General features: G+C 34.9%; 2 protein-coding genes across 4 annotated transcripts in view; one reads left to right on the forward strand and one right to left on the reverse strand.

Annotated features, from left to right (window-relative positions):
* Positions 1–14,099, reverse strand: part of LOC117178778 (nuclear migration protein nudC) — a 297,288-nt gene that overhangs the window by 232,697 nt on the left and 50,492 nt on the right. The window lies entirely within an intron of this gene.
* Positions 1–14,099, forward strand: part of LOC117178852 — a 196,480-nt gene that overhangs the window by 160,611 nt on the left and 21,770 nt on the right. The window contains exons 1-2 of one of the 3 annotated variants that reach the window (XM_033370470.1): positions 10,296–10,630; positions 10,738–10,818. The exons of 1 other annotated variant lie outside the window; for it this stretch is intronic. In XM_033370470.1, the coding sequence (XP_033226361.1) occupies positions 10,753–10,818 (66 nt within the window). In that variant the 5' untranslated portion in view covers positions 10,296–10,630; positions 10,738–10,752. Of the gene's footprint in view, positions 1–10,295; positions 10,819–14,099 lie in introns of those variants that run through there. One more of the 3 variants, XM_033370393.1, reaches the window with a different exon arrangement.

Below are 14,099 nucleotides of genomic sequence, written 5' to 3' on the forward strand. Positions count from 1 at the left end.
CCGAGACTCTTCCAGAGTGCGAGGCGGGAATCGAACCCGCAAGCCGAAGGAGTGGGTCCAAAGCCTACGCTTTAGCCCCCACGACCATCGTCCCACTCCACAAATCACTCATAAAACTATTAAAAAATTATAAGTTTATTGAGTCGGTAAGTTTTTGTGGGTAAGAATTTAAAATTTTCATATAGATTTAAAAAAGTGTTATTAATTTTGAAATAATTATGCAAGACTCAAAAGTAATTTCATTCCTAAAATTATTAAAAGGTTCTAAATGTCCTGCGTCTATAATTTTTTTTCGCTAATTATTTGTATATATTAATCTACTTAAATCATTTCGAATCTTTTTAACCGTAAAACATTTTTGTAAATAATAAAAAATAAATATATGACAGCATAAAACAAAGTTATAAGCTTTAAAAAATGCTTAAAAATACAATTATTACATTTTCTTGATAATTTAAAAAAATGTTATGCGTTTCTAAAGCAAAATATTTCAGGAAAAAGAATTCAATAACATTTTTAAAAAGTTAATTCAGAATAAATTTCATTTTATGAAAGAATAATTTAAAAATGGACAATTAGAATTTTTCAAATAAAAGAATTGAGAATGCAAGGAGGAAGCAAATAAATATTTTCCATACGACCACCATGAGCCCCTATCACTTTTAACCCGCAAGTTCTTGCACCAAACGTTTCTTTACAGAATTATTTTTTCTTCTGATTTCGAAGTATATTATATTTGAAATAAAAATAAAATATAGAGCAATTTTTTATATGTGCAATAGTTAAACTAGCGATCAATTATTTTTTAGATATTTTAAATTATTTTTGTTTGGAATTGTTATTTTAAATTAAAAACTGAATTAAAAAGTACTATAAAAGAATTAAATAAGTCGAAAACTGCGCTTTACAGAGGTTTTTAAAAATCAGAAAATATTTTTTTGTCACTAAGTTTATTAAAGCGTTTTTCAACTCAAAAGTTATTAATTTTTTATAAGCTTTAGATCGTTTTTAAGCGGATTACATTTTTAAAGAAAAAAGAATTGAGCCCTTTGTAAAATATGTGAAGTTCAATTTTTTTTGCATATTTTAAATTGTTGTTTTAGGAAAGTCATTCCTTATTCTAATCTTAGTAAACAATTTATGATCAAAGCATTCGATAAATTAAAAACTTTGTGGTTTATGTAAATTTTCGTATAGTAGAACATTATTTTTTGTCTTTGATGTTATTAAAGAATTTTTGTACATGCAACTTTTCTTTATTATTTATTACCTTTGGGTCGTTTTGAAGCGTTTTAAATATTTAGAAACAACAAGTGTTAAGTCCCTTGTTAAATAAGTCAAACTTACTTCGCATTTTCACATATTTTATATTATTGTTTAAGATATTTTATTTTGTATTAAATATTGAGTAAGGGAGTATTATATACAATAAAAGAGTTGGTTAAATTGAAAACTGCGCATTTTATGGAGAATTTTTGTTTATTGTTTCTAACTTTTAGATATTTTATAACATTTTTAAATATATTAAGAAAACAAAAGTATAGAGCCTTTTTGAAATAAGTAAAATTCAATTATAAAATGTTTATAAATAAAAAATGGTATATTAAAGTCTCTCGACAATTTTCAAGTATCATCAGAAAGATGTTTTCTTAAAAGAAACATTCAGTTCCACAACGTTTAGTTCGAAGATGGTTGAGGCTCATCATACGACTTCGTACGACACTGCCTTGAAATTCTTACTCGCAATTTTGTCACCGAGATCTAAGTGTTTCGATAGCGAAGTCGGTAGAGCGCGTGGTTAGGACACTAGGTAGTTTAGGTAGGGTTCGAATCCTCGTGGAGTGCGATTTTTTAAAGAGATTAAGCGTACGATTATATTTGTAAGTAACAGTGTGCGAGAATTACGCGTTTTAATAATTTAATAAATGAAGATTATATAACAATAATTTCGAAAGTAATTTTTTTCATTGAGAAATAGTGTTCAGTTGAGGCTCATTCTATTGATCCAATCCTTCATATTCTTATATTAAGAAAATATATTTATATTTTCTTAATATGATTCAAGAACAATTTTTTTTCAGTGTATAGAAGAAAGAAGATACCATCTATTTTTCTTAAATTCTACATAAAATCCTGCATGGTAGCGTTGAATGCCTCTATCTACTTAGAACTAAGCCACACTTTTTCCGAGCGTTTCAATATGACTCCCGATCACAGAAACGTTGACTTCCGGCCATGCTGTGGCGAACAACTCCTGTTTGCAACTTTACTGAGAACGCAGCTCCGAAACATAAACTCCTTAAGAAGTCTCGCCACGACTCTTTAACTTGGGATTGAGCATAGGTTAAGATTTTGTTTCTGTGCGGTGCCAAGTAATTATATTCATTATGAATGCCCTAGAGAACCTTTCAATCACTATATTTTTTACTCTGGAGTAAAATACGCGGAGTTAAATGTATTCGATACTTAGTCGATTTTATGCTCCGAAAAATTGTACTTTCGACTCCACTAGCTATTAACTCCTCAAATTTTTAGCAATGTGCAATTGGTTATTTGCTGTTGAAATTCAATAAATTAAAATTAAATTGAACTTTTATCAATGTAAATGTCCCAATAATCTTGATAGTCCCAATATTCCCTAAAATAATAAACCCCAGTTATTTTTTAGTTATTTACGCAGCAAATGGAAATTAAACCCAAGTGCGAATTGCCGGAGCTGCACACACAGCCCAGGCTTGGTCCAATTGTGGTAGACAAAGATAGGCTAACGTTATTAAGCCAATGTCGGCATTTAAATCGGCCCAATTTTATTCCAGTACTGGCTACCTATATTGGCTATATATGTTTATTGATCTACCGCCAATACTTGGCCCAGCAACGGCACATTATTGGGCTAAGTGCCACTTTTACTACGGCGAATCGTGTTTTACGAGCATCAGCCAAAGTCTGGCCCAGTGATGGCACATTACTAGACCAAGTATCACTTTTGTCGTGGCAAAGCATGTTTTAAGAGGAAGAGCCAGAGTTCGGACCAGGCTCGGCGCACTGCTGTTTTAAACTTCTTCTTTAGTCTGGAAAACATGTTTTAATAGGAAAAGCCAGAGTCTGGTCCATCAAAGGCGCAATACTGGGCCCGGTGTTACTTTTTCTACGGTAAACCACGTTTCAAGAGGAAGGGCTAGAGTTCGGCCCATGCTCGACGTACTGCTGTTTGAAACTTCGTCTTTACTTTGGCTCAACATTTTCACTAGAATTTGACTCTTGATCAGGCAGATTTCGAGTCTCCGCTTTCCGGTTTGCGGTCGCGTCGATCAAGACAGGACATAGACGGGAGTGCATAATAAAGTGCAACAATCATGTGCAGTTATTATCGATTACGTGAACCTCAGGAATTAAAAATGAAAAGAACAAGTAGTCCTAGCAGTGATGAAGAAGAGCCTCCAGGCAAGTTGATGAATGTATCATCAGCTGGATCCACGCCTGAATTTAATGTCTCATCTGACAATAATTTTTCTACAGGAATAAGTAGTGATCATCACATATTTATCAATCCGGTAACGGCGGAACATTGGCACCCTTCTTCGGGCTGACTTTATTAGCAATTAGTGAGCAAGAATTGGCTGCCAAAAGTCGACCATAGTTATCAATCAGGCAATGGCGCGACGATGGCAGCCAGCTTCAGTCCGATATCGGTACCCAGTGTTGGGTCGACAATAGCAGCCAAGTGCAGGCCATAGTTATCAATCAGGAATGGCGCGACGATGGTAGCCAGGTTTAGTCCGATATTGGTACCGAGTGTTGGACCGACAATGGCATCCAATTCTTGGCTGCCAAGTGCAGACCATAGTTATCATTCCGTCATTGGTGCGATAATAGCAGTCGAGCTTCCTCAATATTTTTGCCGACTCTGGGCCAATGTTGGGCCGTATGTGACTTCGCACTTGGGAATGCTTCGGAATGAAATAAAACCCCAGAAAATCGGCATCACTATTACCCGGACGTTAACCTTATATTCCATTTTATTTAAACTTTAAAGAAACATTTAAATTTTCACTATTTTTACAATATCTTCTTACATAATCGACAAAATGCAAATATCGAACAAATTTGATGGTATCATACACGATATGTGAATCCACCAGATTTTTTTCTCTAATTCTCGACTAAGCAAATAAAAAGATAAATAAAATAGTACATTGTGCAGTAAAACAAAAAAATGCCATGCATGTTTTTTTTAAGGGAATGTGACACAATCAAATTCCTATATTACCGACCTCACTTTTTCAGTTTACTGAATTTTCTTTGAACTTAAGAACTTTTTTCGAAAAAAAATATTGGACTAAAACTTTGGTAAATCTATAAAATATCGACCTGAAACTTCGAGAAATGCAAGAGTCGACAGTTAATTACGTTTATGTACGTGTTTTTACATCTCGCAGATATTTTAAGTATAAAAAAAGTTCTTAGATTCAAAAAATTTCAAGGTTATTTCAAAAAATGGTTCCAGTATTTTTTAAAATAATTTTTAGTGAAATTCCTACCTAAATAAAGTACATAAACGTACTTGATGGTCTTCTGATACATTTTCTGAAGTTTTAGTCCGATATTTTATTTACAAAAAAATTCGTAATTTAAAAAAAAAAATCAGTGAACTGAAAAAGTGAGGTCGGCAATATAGGTATTTCAGTGTATCACATGCCCTTAAGGCAGTTTTCAGGAGTAGTAAACACGTTATCGAGTTAACGTTGAGTTTAAAATAGTGATTGTGAGTAGCAATTGGATCCGCGCGAAGTGATAAAATAGTATAAATTACGAATAAATTATAAATAACCAATAAATTAACATAAATTACTGACAATTTATAAAAATTTTTGGAGATCTTACATTTTGGGAAATTTTTAACATCTTTAATTTTTGGCAATATAAAAACACCAGAAATTTAAAAAAATTCGAAAATTTTAAGAAGGAGCTGTCGGCTTGCCTCAGGCTCACCTTCAGCTTCGTATTCAGACCGCTTTCAACTCCGTCTACAACTCGCCTTCAGCTTGTCTCGGACTTTGCTATTGACTCGCCTACGTCTCACCGGCTACTCCTGCCATTCTCTTGTCATTCTAAATGTCACATCACATTTCCATGTGACATAAGTGACATAAAAAAGTGATTTTAGTTTTATGTTTTCCCCGATTTCGCGGTCATATCCTAGTCGAGTGGCCACTTCCGAAATGTTGTCACTGAAAAAAATTATGATTCAATTCTAAATTGTTATTCAGTCGGAATTATTTAGCAGTCATTCCTCATTATCTCCTTTCCCGAATGATTTCCATTATTGAACCACGGTTATTCCAAATGATTCCACATCATTATGAACAAATATAGCATTCCTGATGAATCTTTTGTCATTCTGAATCATTTTACTTTCATTCCCAGCCCAGGTCTGGCGTTAGTCTTGCCCAACCTTACTTTATATATACAGTCTAGTTTAGAAGGTCTGCCTGGTCTGGTCAAGGGCTGGCTCTGCCCATCTAGCCAAGAAAAGCACAAATCCTGAGATCAGTATGGAAGGTCTGATCCGACTCAGGACAGGCACCGATCAGCTCTCCCCGAGCAGAAGAAGTTCGAAGTTCAATCAGCAAATTCTACCTCGACATATTTCGAAGAAGATACAGGGTGTCTAAGATGATAGAAAAGAAGAAATTCACACTATCGAAACAAGACTTCTTTTGTTATCACCTAGGCAGTCTCATCTCTTTCAGGTTTAACACTAATCAGCTCAACACACTTATAATGAGAAATGGATTAGATACTCAGCTATTAACTCGTATCGGGCCAGCTAATAAATATCGACTGACAATACAGTCTTGCCTAGGGATAATTGAAAAAAGCGTTAGATGTTTGGCCCGGCCCAGGCCATCTGGTTAGCGTCAAGTCTGGAAACCAGACGGTCTGGTCTCGGCCGAGCCAGCACCAGAAGATTTTTCCACATAAGAAGTAGACTTTACTGTTTCAGAACAATTAATTTTCCTCCAAGATGTCAATAGTAAGTCTCGTTCATGCGTCATTAACTTTTGAAAATAATTAAAAGTGCCAATCGAGGGAAAATTATCCCGAATTTGCCAACATACAAAGAGAACCGGTTAACGCAGAACTTAAGTCCGTGTTTTCCAATTTCTTCACAAAACGAAACCAATATTCTTGCGATATTTAGTAATCGTCATGCACTGAATCAGCATTTTTACAAATCATTCTCATTGTGTTATATGTATGACAAGACAAATACATTACACTTTACCTTGAAAACCGGAGATGAGTTCTCTGGCGAGGTAAGAGAGTTGGGAGTGAAGGAGCGGAAAGGATTTTAGCATCGATTTAGCGATCTCGATCAATTGGCAAGATTGCGACCTTGCAGCGTTACCACGCGGTGTTTCAGGAAGGAAGTGAGACCTTGTTTGAAAGAGATTGGTATGGACCGATCCTAATCTAAATGCCTACTATCAAGGAAAAGCGAAAGATTTGTCTTGCCTTGTGTTTCTCCGTACCACTACAGTGAAATCGTATGACGTTATTGTGACAATGTCGATCACCACACGATACACACATATTTCTAAGGTCAAAGTAATTTTTAATTCTTATTTCATCTATATAGCAGATCTGCCTGGTTCGTGATACAATACAAGTATTATATCCGGATATTCAGTATAATAAAGAAAGAAAAAATTGTATTTCTAGCTTTATTATCATAGTATATGAAAAGCATGATCTCATGCCTTGAATTGAAACTTTGGGAGATAGTAAAGAACATTAATTCGGACGTCTGGGCACTCTTCTTTTCCTATTTTACCGACTTATTCATTCTTTTTCCAACAAGAAAATTACCTAGAAATCCGATGTTACGTCAATTGACATTTCACAAATTTGCAGCGAGAAAAATTTATTATCGTGGATAAAACCCCGGGGAAACTGATATGACGCATACAATAAGTATCACATGCTCTTGAACGTAGGCGATATTCATCACAACCCGGATTTAAGAAGTTATACCGCAGCCTAAAGGGACGCTGAAACTATATTAAACGAGATTATGTTTGATGAGGATCTGCGACGGAAAAACTTGATCTGAAATGACGGATGACTTGAAGGAGGCCCCAAAAAATCGCATCAGTAATGCAACAATTGATTGTCTTCTTCAGAATACTAGACCCACAAAAAAACTTTATTGAACCTATCAACATTCTTCGGCTAGTACGGCTAATCATACCATATTTTTTTCGTGATCTGCGGAAATCCTTTATTTAATTTAAATCAGTTTCTTTTACTTAAGTAAAAATTGATGTTGATGTAAACAAAGGTTTTTAATTGATATAAAAAATCCCATTTATTTTACAAATGACTAGCGATGGATTTTTCTCATCTGGTGATATTTAGCAGCTTTTTATTTTGACAACAAAATATCAGAAGATGGGACGAAGTATTACAAGACCTTTGCATCTTTCAATGTAAATTGTGAGGGATCCTTTATTTATCTGATTAAAGAAAAATCTTTTAATTAATTTATCAAAAATCAGTCAATTTTAATAAATGTTGCAGTTAAGGGCGTGTACGAACTCAAATGTTAAAAAATGATTAACTAGATTCCCTGGTGTCACTTTTAACATCATTTTAACCAAATATTTTGTTGAATTAAACAATTATTTGATCAATTCTAATAAAAAGCTCTATTACAGTATTTAATAGATTAAACAACCGTTCAATCAATAAATTTCCTTTAAATTTTACTTCTCAGTCGATTCATATTTTCTAAAATAACTTTATTTTCGTTTAACAAATTAATTACACTACCATCTGAAATTGTCGATTCGACCAGCGAAAGCACTCTTTACAATCACTGCTGTCTTTGAAACTTGACCACTCGCTTCAAAATGGAGCGAGGATCTTTTTTAAAAACCCGTTGAAAAGTTTGTTAAATTTCACGTCAATTGAGCCCTAAACGAGATAATTTTAACTGTTTGAGAGAATACACTGCGTGGGAAGCTTAGGAAAAAAATCGAGAATTTCTCGAATTATATACCTCGATTTCCAATTGTGGCACGGCCTAGGAAAGTTCTAGTAAAAATCTGAAATTCGTGCCGTTTAGTCGTTAAAATCTTATCTTTAAGTTGAGCTGATAAAACTTAAAAAATCTTCACGGGTTCTCGAGTTACGACTTCAAATGTCCAAACCTTCAAAGTCAAGTTTCAGTTGGCGATAAATGCTATCGACCGCAAGAGCGATGGTCGCCGAGAATTTCTCAGATTTTGTGTCTCAACTTCTACTCGTACTGTGACTTAGCATTCTGAAGGGGAAAATTTTAAATCGACAGGACGTAATATGCAAAATCTCATGTTCAATTTAAATGATTAAAACTTCAAAAATAGTCAGGGGTTCCTAAGATATGACAATAAATGTACAAGCATGTCCGCGTTGAGTTTCAGTCGGCGAGCAGCGCAGACGGCCAGACTCGCTATTAAAGAGACTGAAATTCAGAGCAGACACGCTTGGACATTTTTAGTCAGCGGTTTTTTTTTAAGTTTCTCGTTCACTTTTTGAACGAGTAGGCACGTTCCAAAGTCAGCATTGATTTTTAATAGTACTTTCGCTGATCGTACCGACAATTTTCGAAGGTAGTGTAACTATTAAAGCAATGGCTTACAGAAAGCAATGGTATACAAGTTTTTCCGAATGATACGTGATCTTCTTTCCTAAATGCAGTGAAACGCAAATCAGACTTATAGATTCGATTCACATAATTTATATGCTTTACCTTGGACGTGTTGTTTACACTGAATGATGCAAAGAAATACAATTTTTTTGCATCTTTGAGTTGACGAGGAACCAGATTTGTAATGAATTATACAAAAGGGCTTAACTTAAAAAAGTATGTTTCCAACCAACAGTATACTCGGCTAATTAAAATACGAAGAAAGGTTGAGGAAAATATTAAGAGGTTAGTTTGGTTAACACTTTCCTTCTTTCCCTTTTTTTGACTTTGGAATGTACTTGCCTCTCATGAGTCGAACATACTGATTGTTGGGAACATACTTTTCTCGGTTACTTTTCTCTTTCTTAAAATTAAAAATTATTTAAATGCGGACTTGCATATGAAAAGAGCCACTATGGTCAGTTTTTTTTCTCAAAAATGCGTTTCTACCGACGGTAAGGGCTCTTTTAATATGAAGGTATACGAATCACCACCTAAAGTAGAGTATATTTTGCGGTTCGAGCGAGAACAATGTCCCCTTCACTTTCTCTGAACTGGATTACATTTTCCAATCAAACTTTTCAGGCTTCAATTCAGCACTAGTTTTTCTCGAAAACAATTTTTTTCAAAAATTTGTTATTCAATCTTTGCGAACTTTTTTTCTCTCCTGAAGTATCACGTAAATTATGCTTATGATTTTTTTTTCGAATGCCACCCTTTAATTAGTAAGAGTTAGAAAGCCAAGTCAGTAGCTTGATATCTTTGTTTCATATTTGAAAAATTATTATAAAAAAAAAACAATTTAATTTTTGGGCTTTGAATATTTTCGTCTCTTTGGAGATAAATATTATAGAAAACGTTCAAATCTTGCACAAATGCACAACGACAAACCATGACTAGTGAAACAAAATTTATGATAAAATGTTCGATTTCAGTTCAAACATCAATTTACTTTAAAGTTTAGTCCAAAGAATTCCTAAACAAAGAAATAATCACTGAAATTTTACCCTACATTAATATACATTTATTAAAAATTTGCACAAATTTAAAATATACTCTCACGTACAAAAATTAAGCTACAGTACATTGCATCGTGAAGCACAATCTAAAAACCCCATTGCCCTAAACTAAATTGGAACAGGTGTGAATGTAAAATCTATAATTGGCCCTACAGAATGATAATATCCATAACAATTTGTAATTCCCACAGCGAAAATGATCGAGATCCTCTATGAAGAATAAAAGAAACTTTCACATAAAGGTTCGTTTTGCAAGCAAAATGCTCACGATCCTTTCGCTTTCTTGGAACACTCGCTAGTGGATACATCCCCTGAGCGATTTTTCTCAAGCACATCCCGCTTCGTGTTTGACCTTGCGCTAGACGCTAGACCCGCAGCATCCGTCGAATTGTTCCAGAGGGAATAAAGATCAGTTTCTAGCTTCAAGAACAAGAAGGAAAGACCGTAGATGTAGTCAAGCAGAGTTAAGCCGTAGTGGGAGATACGAAGGTATAAAACGGATCTGTACCTGCGGCAGGAGTCAGTCCAAAGGCCAATGCGGCGCCTCTAGTCGCACGCGTTGCGAGAGAGACGATCTCGAGACGGCGTGCTTCCTCCTACAGTGATTCTGTGCACGAATTTTCCGCTAAAATTTCGCAACTAAGCGTCTAGCTTAGAAAACGAGTTCATACGAACCCTTTTCCATTGATCAAGTCCAGACCTGGACAAAGCCAGGATCCATTCTTTTTTAGTAATCATTGAAAAATTAATGATAGAAAAAAGGAACTTTAAGGATAAGGACAAAAGGGACTTTAATTTAACTCAAGTAAACGACAATCATCTAAATTGGATAGTCAACGCACAGAGCACAGCAGAGAAGTAACTCGAGCTTCTCAAGGTTATAATACAGTTTTCGTGAAGGGGTTGGGAACGACGCGCTACGTTCTTAGAATCTATCGGGTGTGTTAAAATTTTGTGAGAGGGTAATTCGTAGTGTTTCTGCAGATTCAGAAGTCAAACATGTCTGGGATCCGCATCAGGATTGAGGAAGCTTCCAACGACGGATACGAGGATCTTTCCCCTGACGTAAGTCACTTAAGGATCATTACCACCATGAATTAGGGATAATTCGAGAGGCATTAGGAAATTGCGATAATCGCAAAGCCGCTGCTTTCTACTCCTGGTCTTTCAGTCATCGGGGCTGATCAGCTGTTGAGGATCATTAGCGCGATAGATATAGATAATAGAGTTACGTGTATGAGACAACATATTCCGCTTCTAATCAAAAATTAAAACCCAATGAACGCTAACTGTCAAAAAATTATTTGAAAAATTCTCAATTTCACGATAAAATTGCAGCTGGTTTTATTTTATAAGTAATTATTCTGATGAAAATCTTTCATAAATCTTGAATATTTTAAAGTAGAAGTTTAAATGTAATCAACTGGCCACAAGTAAATGTTATCTCATTGTGTAATTGTGTTCTAACCTAACGATATAATCTCGATTAAATGGGGCCAATAAAAGCCCTATTTAGTATTGTAACCACCTTTATTGAATATCGCAACCGTATCAAACTCCGAAACGATCGATCCCAAGAGTTGATTATTCTAAACACAATCGATCAGTGTTCTCGATAGAAGACCAGACTTGGTGGATCTCCATATATTTATCTCCTTACCGAACCATTTTAGTAGTTTATGTACATTGTACACCTTCAATAAAAACTCGGATCATTTTACGATTTACTATAATTTTGCCATATCAGTCAATCTGAACTATTTATACATCAATCAACACTTAAAATTAGTATGGTCTAACCAATCAACAAAAGGAGCCGTTACACTTTACTAATTGAAGCTTTTACACTTCATTGGAGTCAAGTCAGAAGTTTACGAAATCACAGATCGTTTGACTAAACAAAGATTGCCGATCAACCGATCACGCAATCGATTTTCTTTGATCAGATTACGTGGACGACTCGTCTAGTCGAGATAGTCGGAAGTCACGCCTTACGAAATAAATTGAAGTCTTTTAATTTCTTCGTGAAGCCTACGACAGAGACCGCTCAAAACTCATAAGCCATACATGCCACGACTCGCTTTCACTACAAACATTAGGATAATCGGTGTTGACATGTTAAGCATTACCAGTAGAATTCCCTCTTCTTTGATGGGACGAAAAGATCTTCAAAGACATCGAGATCTCATCTCTTAGATCTTAACAACTGCAGCTGTTGCAATATTGCTCTTTCAGCTGGGACGATTCTTATGAAATAATAGCACTTGTCTTGAATGAAAATAATGATTAAGAAAATGCTTACGATTTTCGCTTTTCAATTTATGATCAGTTTATGGTTCATACGTTCAATTTAAATATAAACCGCGTCTAGGTTCAGCGAAATTAGGTGAGCGTAGAACAAGTATTTTCAGTGAGCCCAGGGGAGCTGGAAAAGGGTGGCTAGCTTCACAGAGATTCGGTGAGCGTAACAAAAAAAATGGTCGGGAACTTTAAGGGGCTAACCCTTATTCGGAAAATTTGTTAAGGGCACCAGAAAACTGTTCACTGACTGCGTCTTGGGGTAGCTTTTTGAGAAAGTTTGTTATTTGATTGAGAATAGTATTTGAGTTTCATCTCAAAATTATATAATTGTTTAGTGACTACAGCGGAGATCCTGGGTTTACTCATATAAGTATTTTTAAAAACGTACAAACTTTATGAAGCATGCATTTTACGTTTTAGGACACTTTAGCAATTGCTTCGGCAATCCTTCTGCCATTTTAAAGGTTTTTAACACTTTGCAGCAAATGATTGCAATTCCTCCTGAACAGAATTTAAAACATAGCAATTGAAATGTTTTCCATACAGTAAGAATTATTTTCACCCGTGTCATTAGAAATTGTGAGTGTAAGTGCATTAATGATCATAACAGGTTCAGAAACATTCATTCGGTATATTAGAGGTCACAATTCAATCTAAATAGAAAATTAAAATCGTATGATTTATAACAAATGACATATTGATTATTTGTAATTTTCTTTAATTTAATGATGAAGTTCTATATGAATGCACTATAGACCATTCATAAAACAAATAAATTGACATCAAAAACTACCTATGCAAAAACTCTTCAACAACAATTACTTTTTTAAACAACAAATCAGCTTTTCATAGATGCTGGAGTAAAAATGAAACCACGCTTGAAACATTTTAATAAACTCACAAAATCTCAATTAAGGAGGGAATACTTGATCCCTACCATGCGAGAGATTATTATCGGGAATCTCGAGAACAAGTAGCATATATATCTTTTCAATGCGAAGTTGCAAGAAGTGGAGGGATGGACCGAAATAAAACAGAATTCCAGCAGCAGGTTTCACGGTCGGTATGGTAATGCACCTTGACTTATATGGCGTTTGATCGCCCGATGCTCGCACAATAATCGTATACGCTTGAACGAGAAAGGGACAACGGTACGAACGATGTAACATCGTAAGAGACATCCGATAAAAGGTGCTCTTATGCTTGCAATTCATGAATATGCGATCAGGTTCAACGTTCGAGTCAGTCGAAGAAGATCAGAGAACAATGCTGATCCACGGGAGAAAATGAGGTACACTCAGCTACATTTTATTTCAGGAGACAGTGTGGGCGTGGTTGCAAATGCAGTGATGACATTGTATTAACAGATTTGACTGATGTGAATCACATGTGAATCATGTTCTATTTTACATAAAAAACACTCAACCTAGCTTTATTGCAAACGGAATTGAATCTATATTAGGAATAGGTTCTTATTCAATTTTGCCCTGAAACTGGAATAGATATTCCTTTAAATTTGAAAAGAGTATTATCTGATACAAAAACCGATGTATGACTTCGGCAATCGTAAAAACTTTACGTCATTCAAATGAAAATGGATTGAAACTTTTAAATGTATAAATTCTAAGAAAAATGAAACATTTTCGCACTACTGCGGTTATTAAAACTTTGTATAGAAGTGTAAAAAACTTGAATTAGAAGAGTTATGCAGAAAATTGAAGCACTATGGTTGCACAGGTGGTCGCAAGTCGTTCACGTACAGTGAATGATCATTGCGCTGCAAATTCTTTAACGAACGCGTTCTGGATACTAAATCCCTCCAATGCTATTCTCAAAGATTGTTTACAACTTTTTAAAAACGATCGCTAATTGCTGGTTTTATAAAATATGTTTTCAATGTTTCAAAGCAATCGATTTACTCCGCAGAAGTAGCACTTTTTTCTTATTATTGCATTCTAATGTTTTTGCATTCTACCGGCTTATTCCAGGAAATTCTTCGGTGCAGTCAGCACTGAATACTGAATACACTGAATAATTGTATTTAC

The sequence above is a fragment of the Belonocnema kinseyi genome, chromosome 1, assembly GCF_010883055.1.
Source record: "Belonocnema kinseyi isolate 2016_QV_RU_SX_M_011 chromosome 1, B_treatae_v1, whole genome shotgun sequence".
In the NCBI taxonomy this organism is placed as follows: domain Eukaryota; kingdom Metazoa; phylum Arthropoda; class Insecta; order Hymenoptera; family Cynipidae; genus Belonocnema; species Belonocnema kinseyi.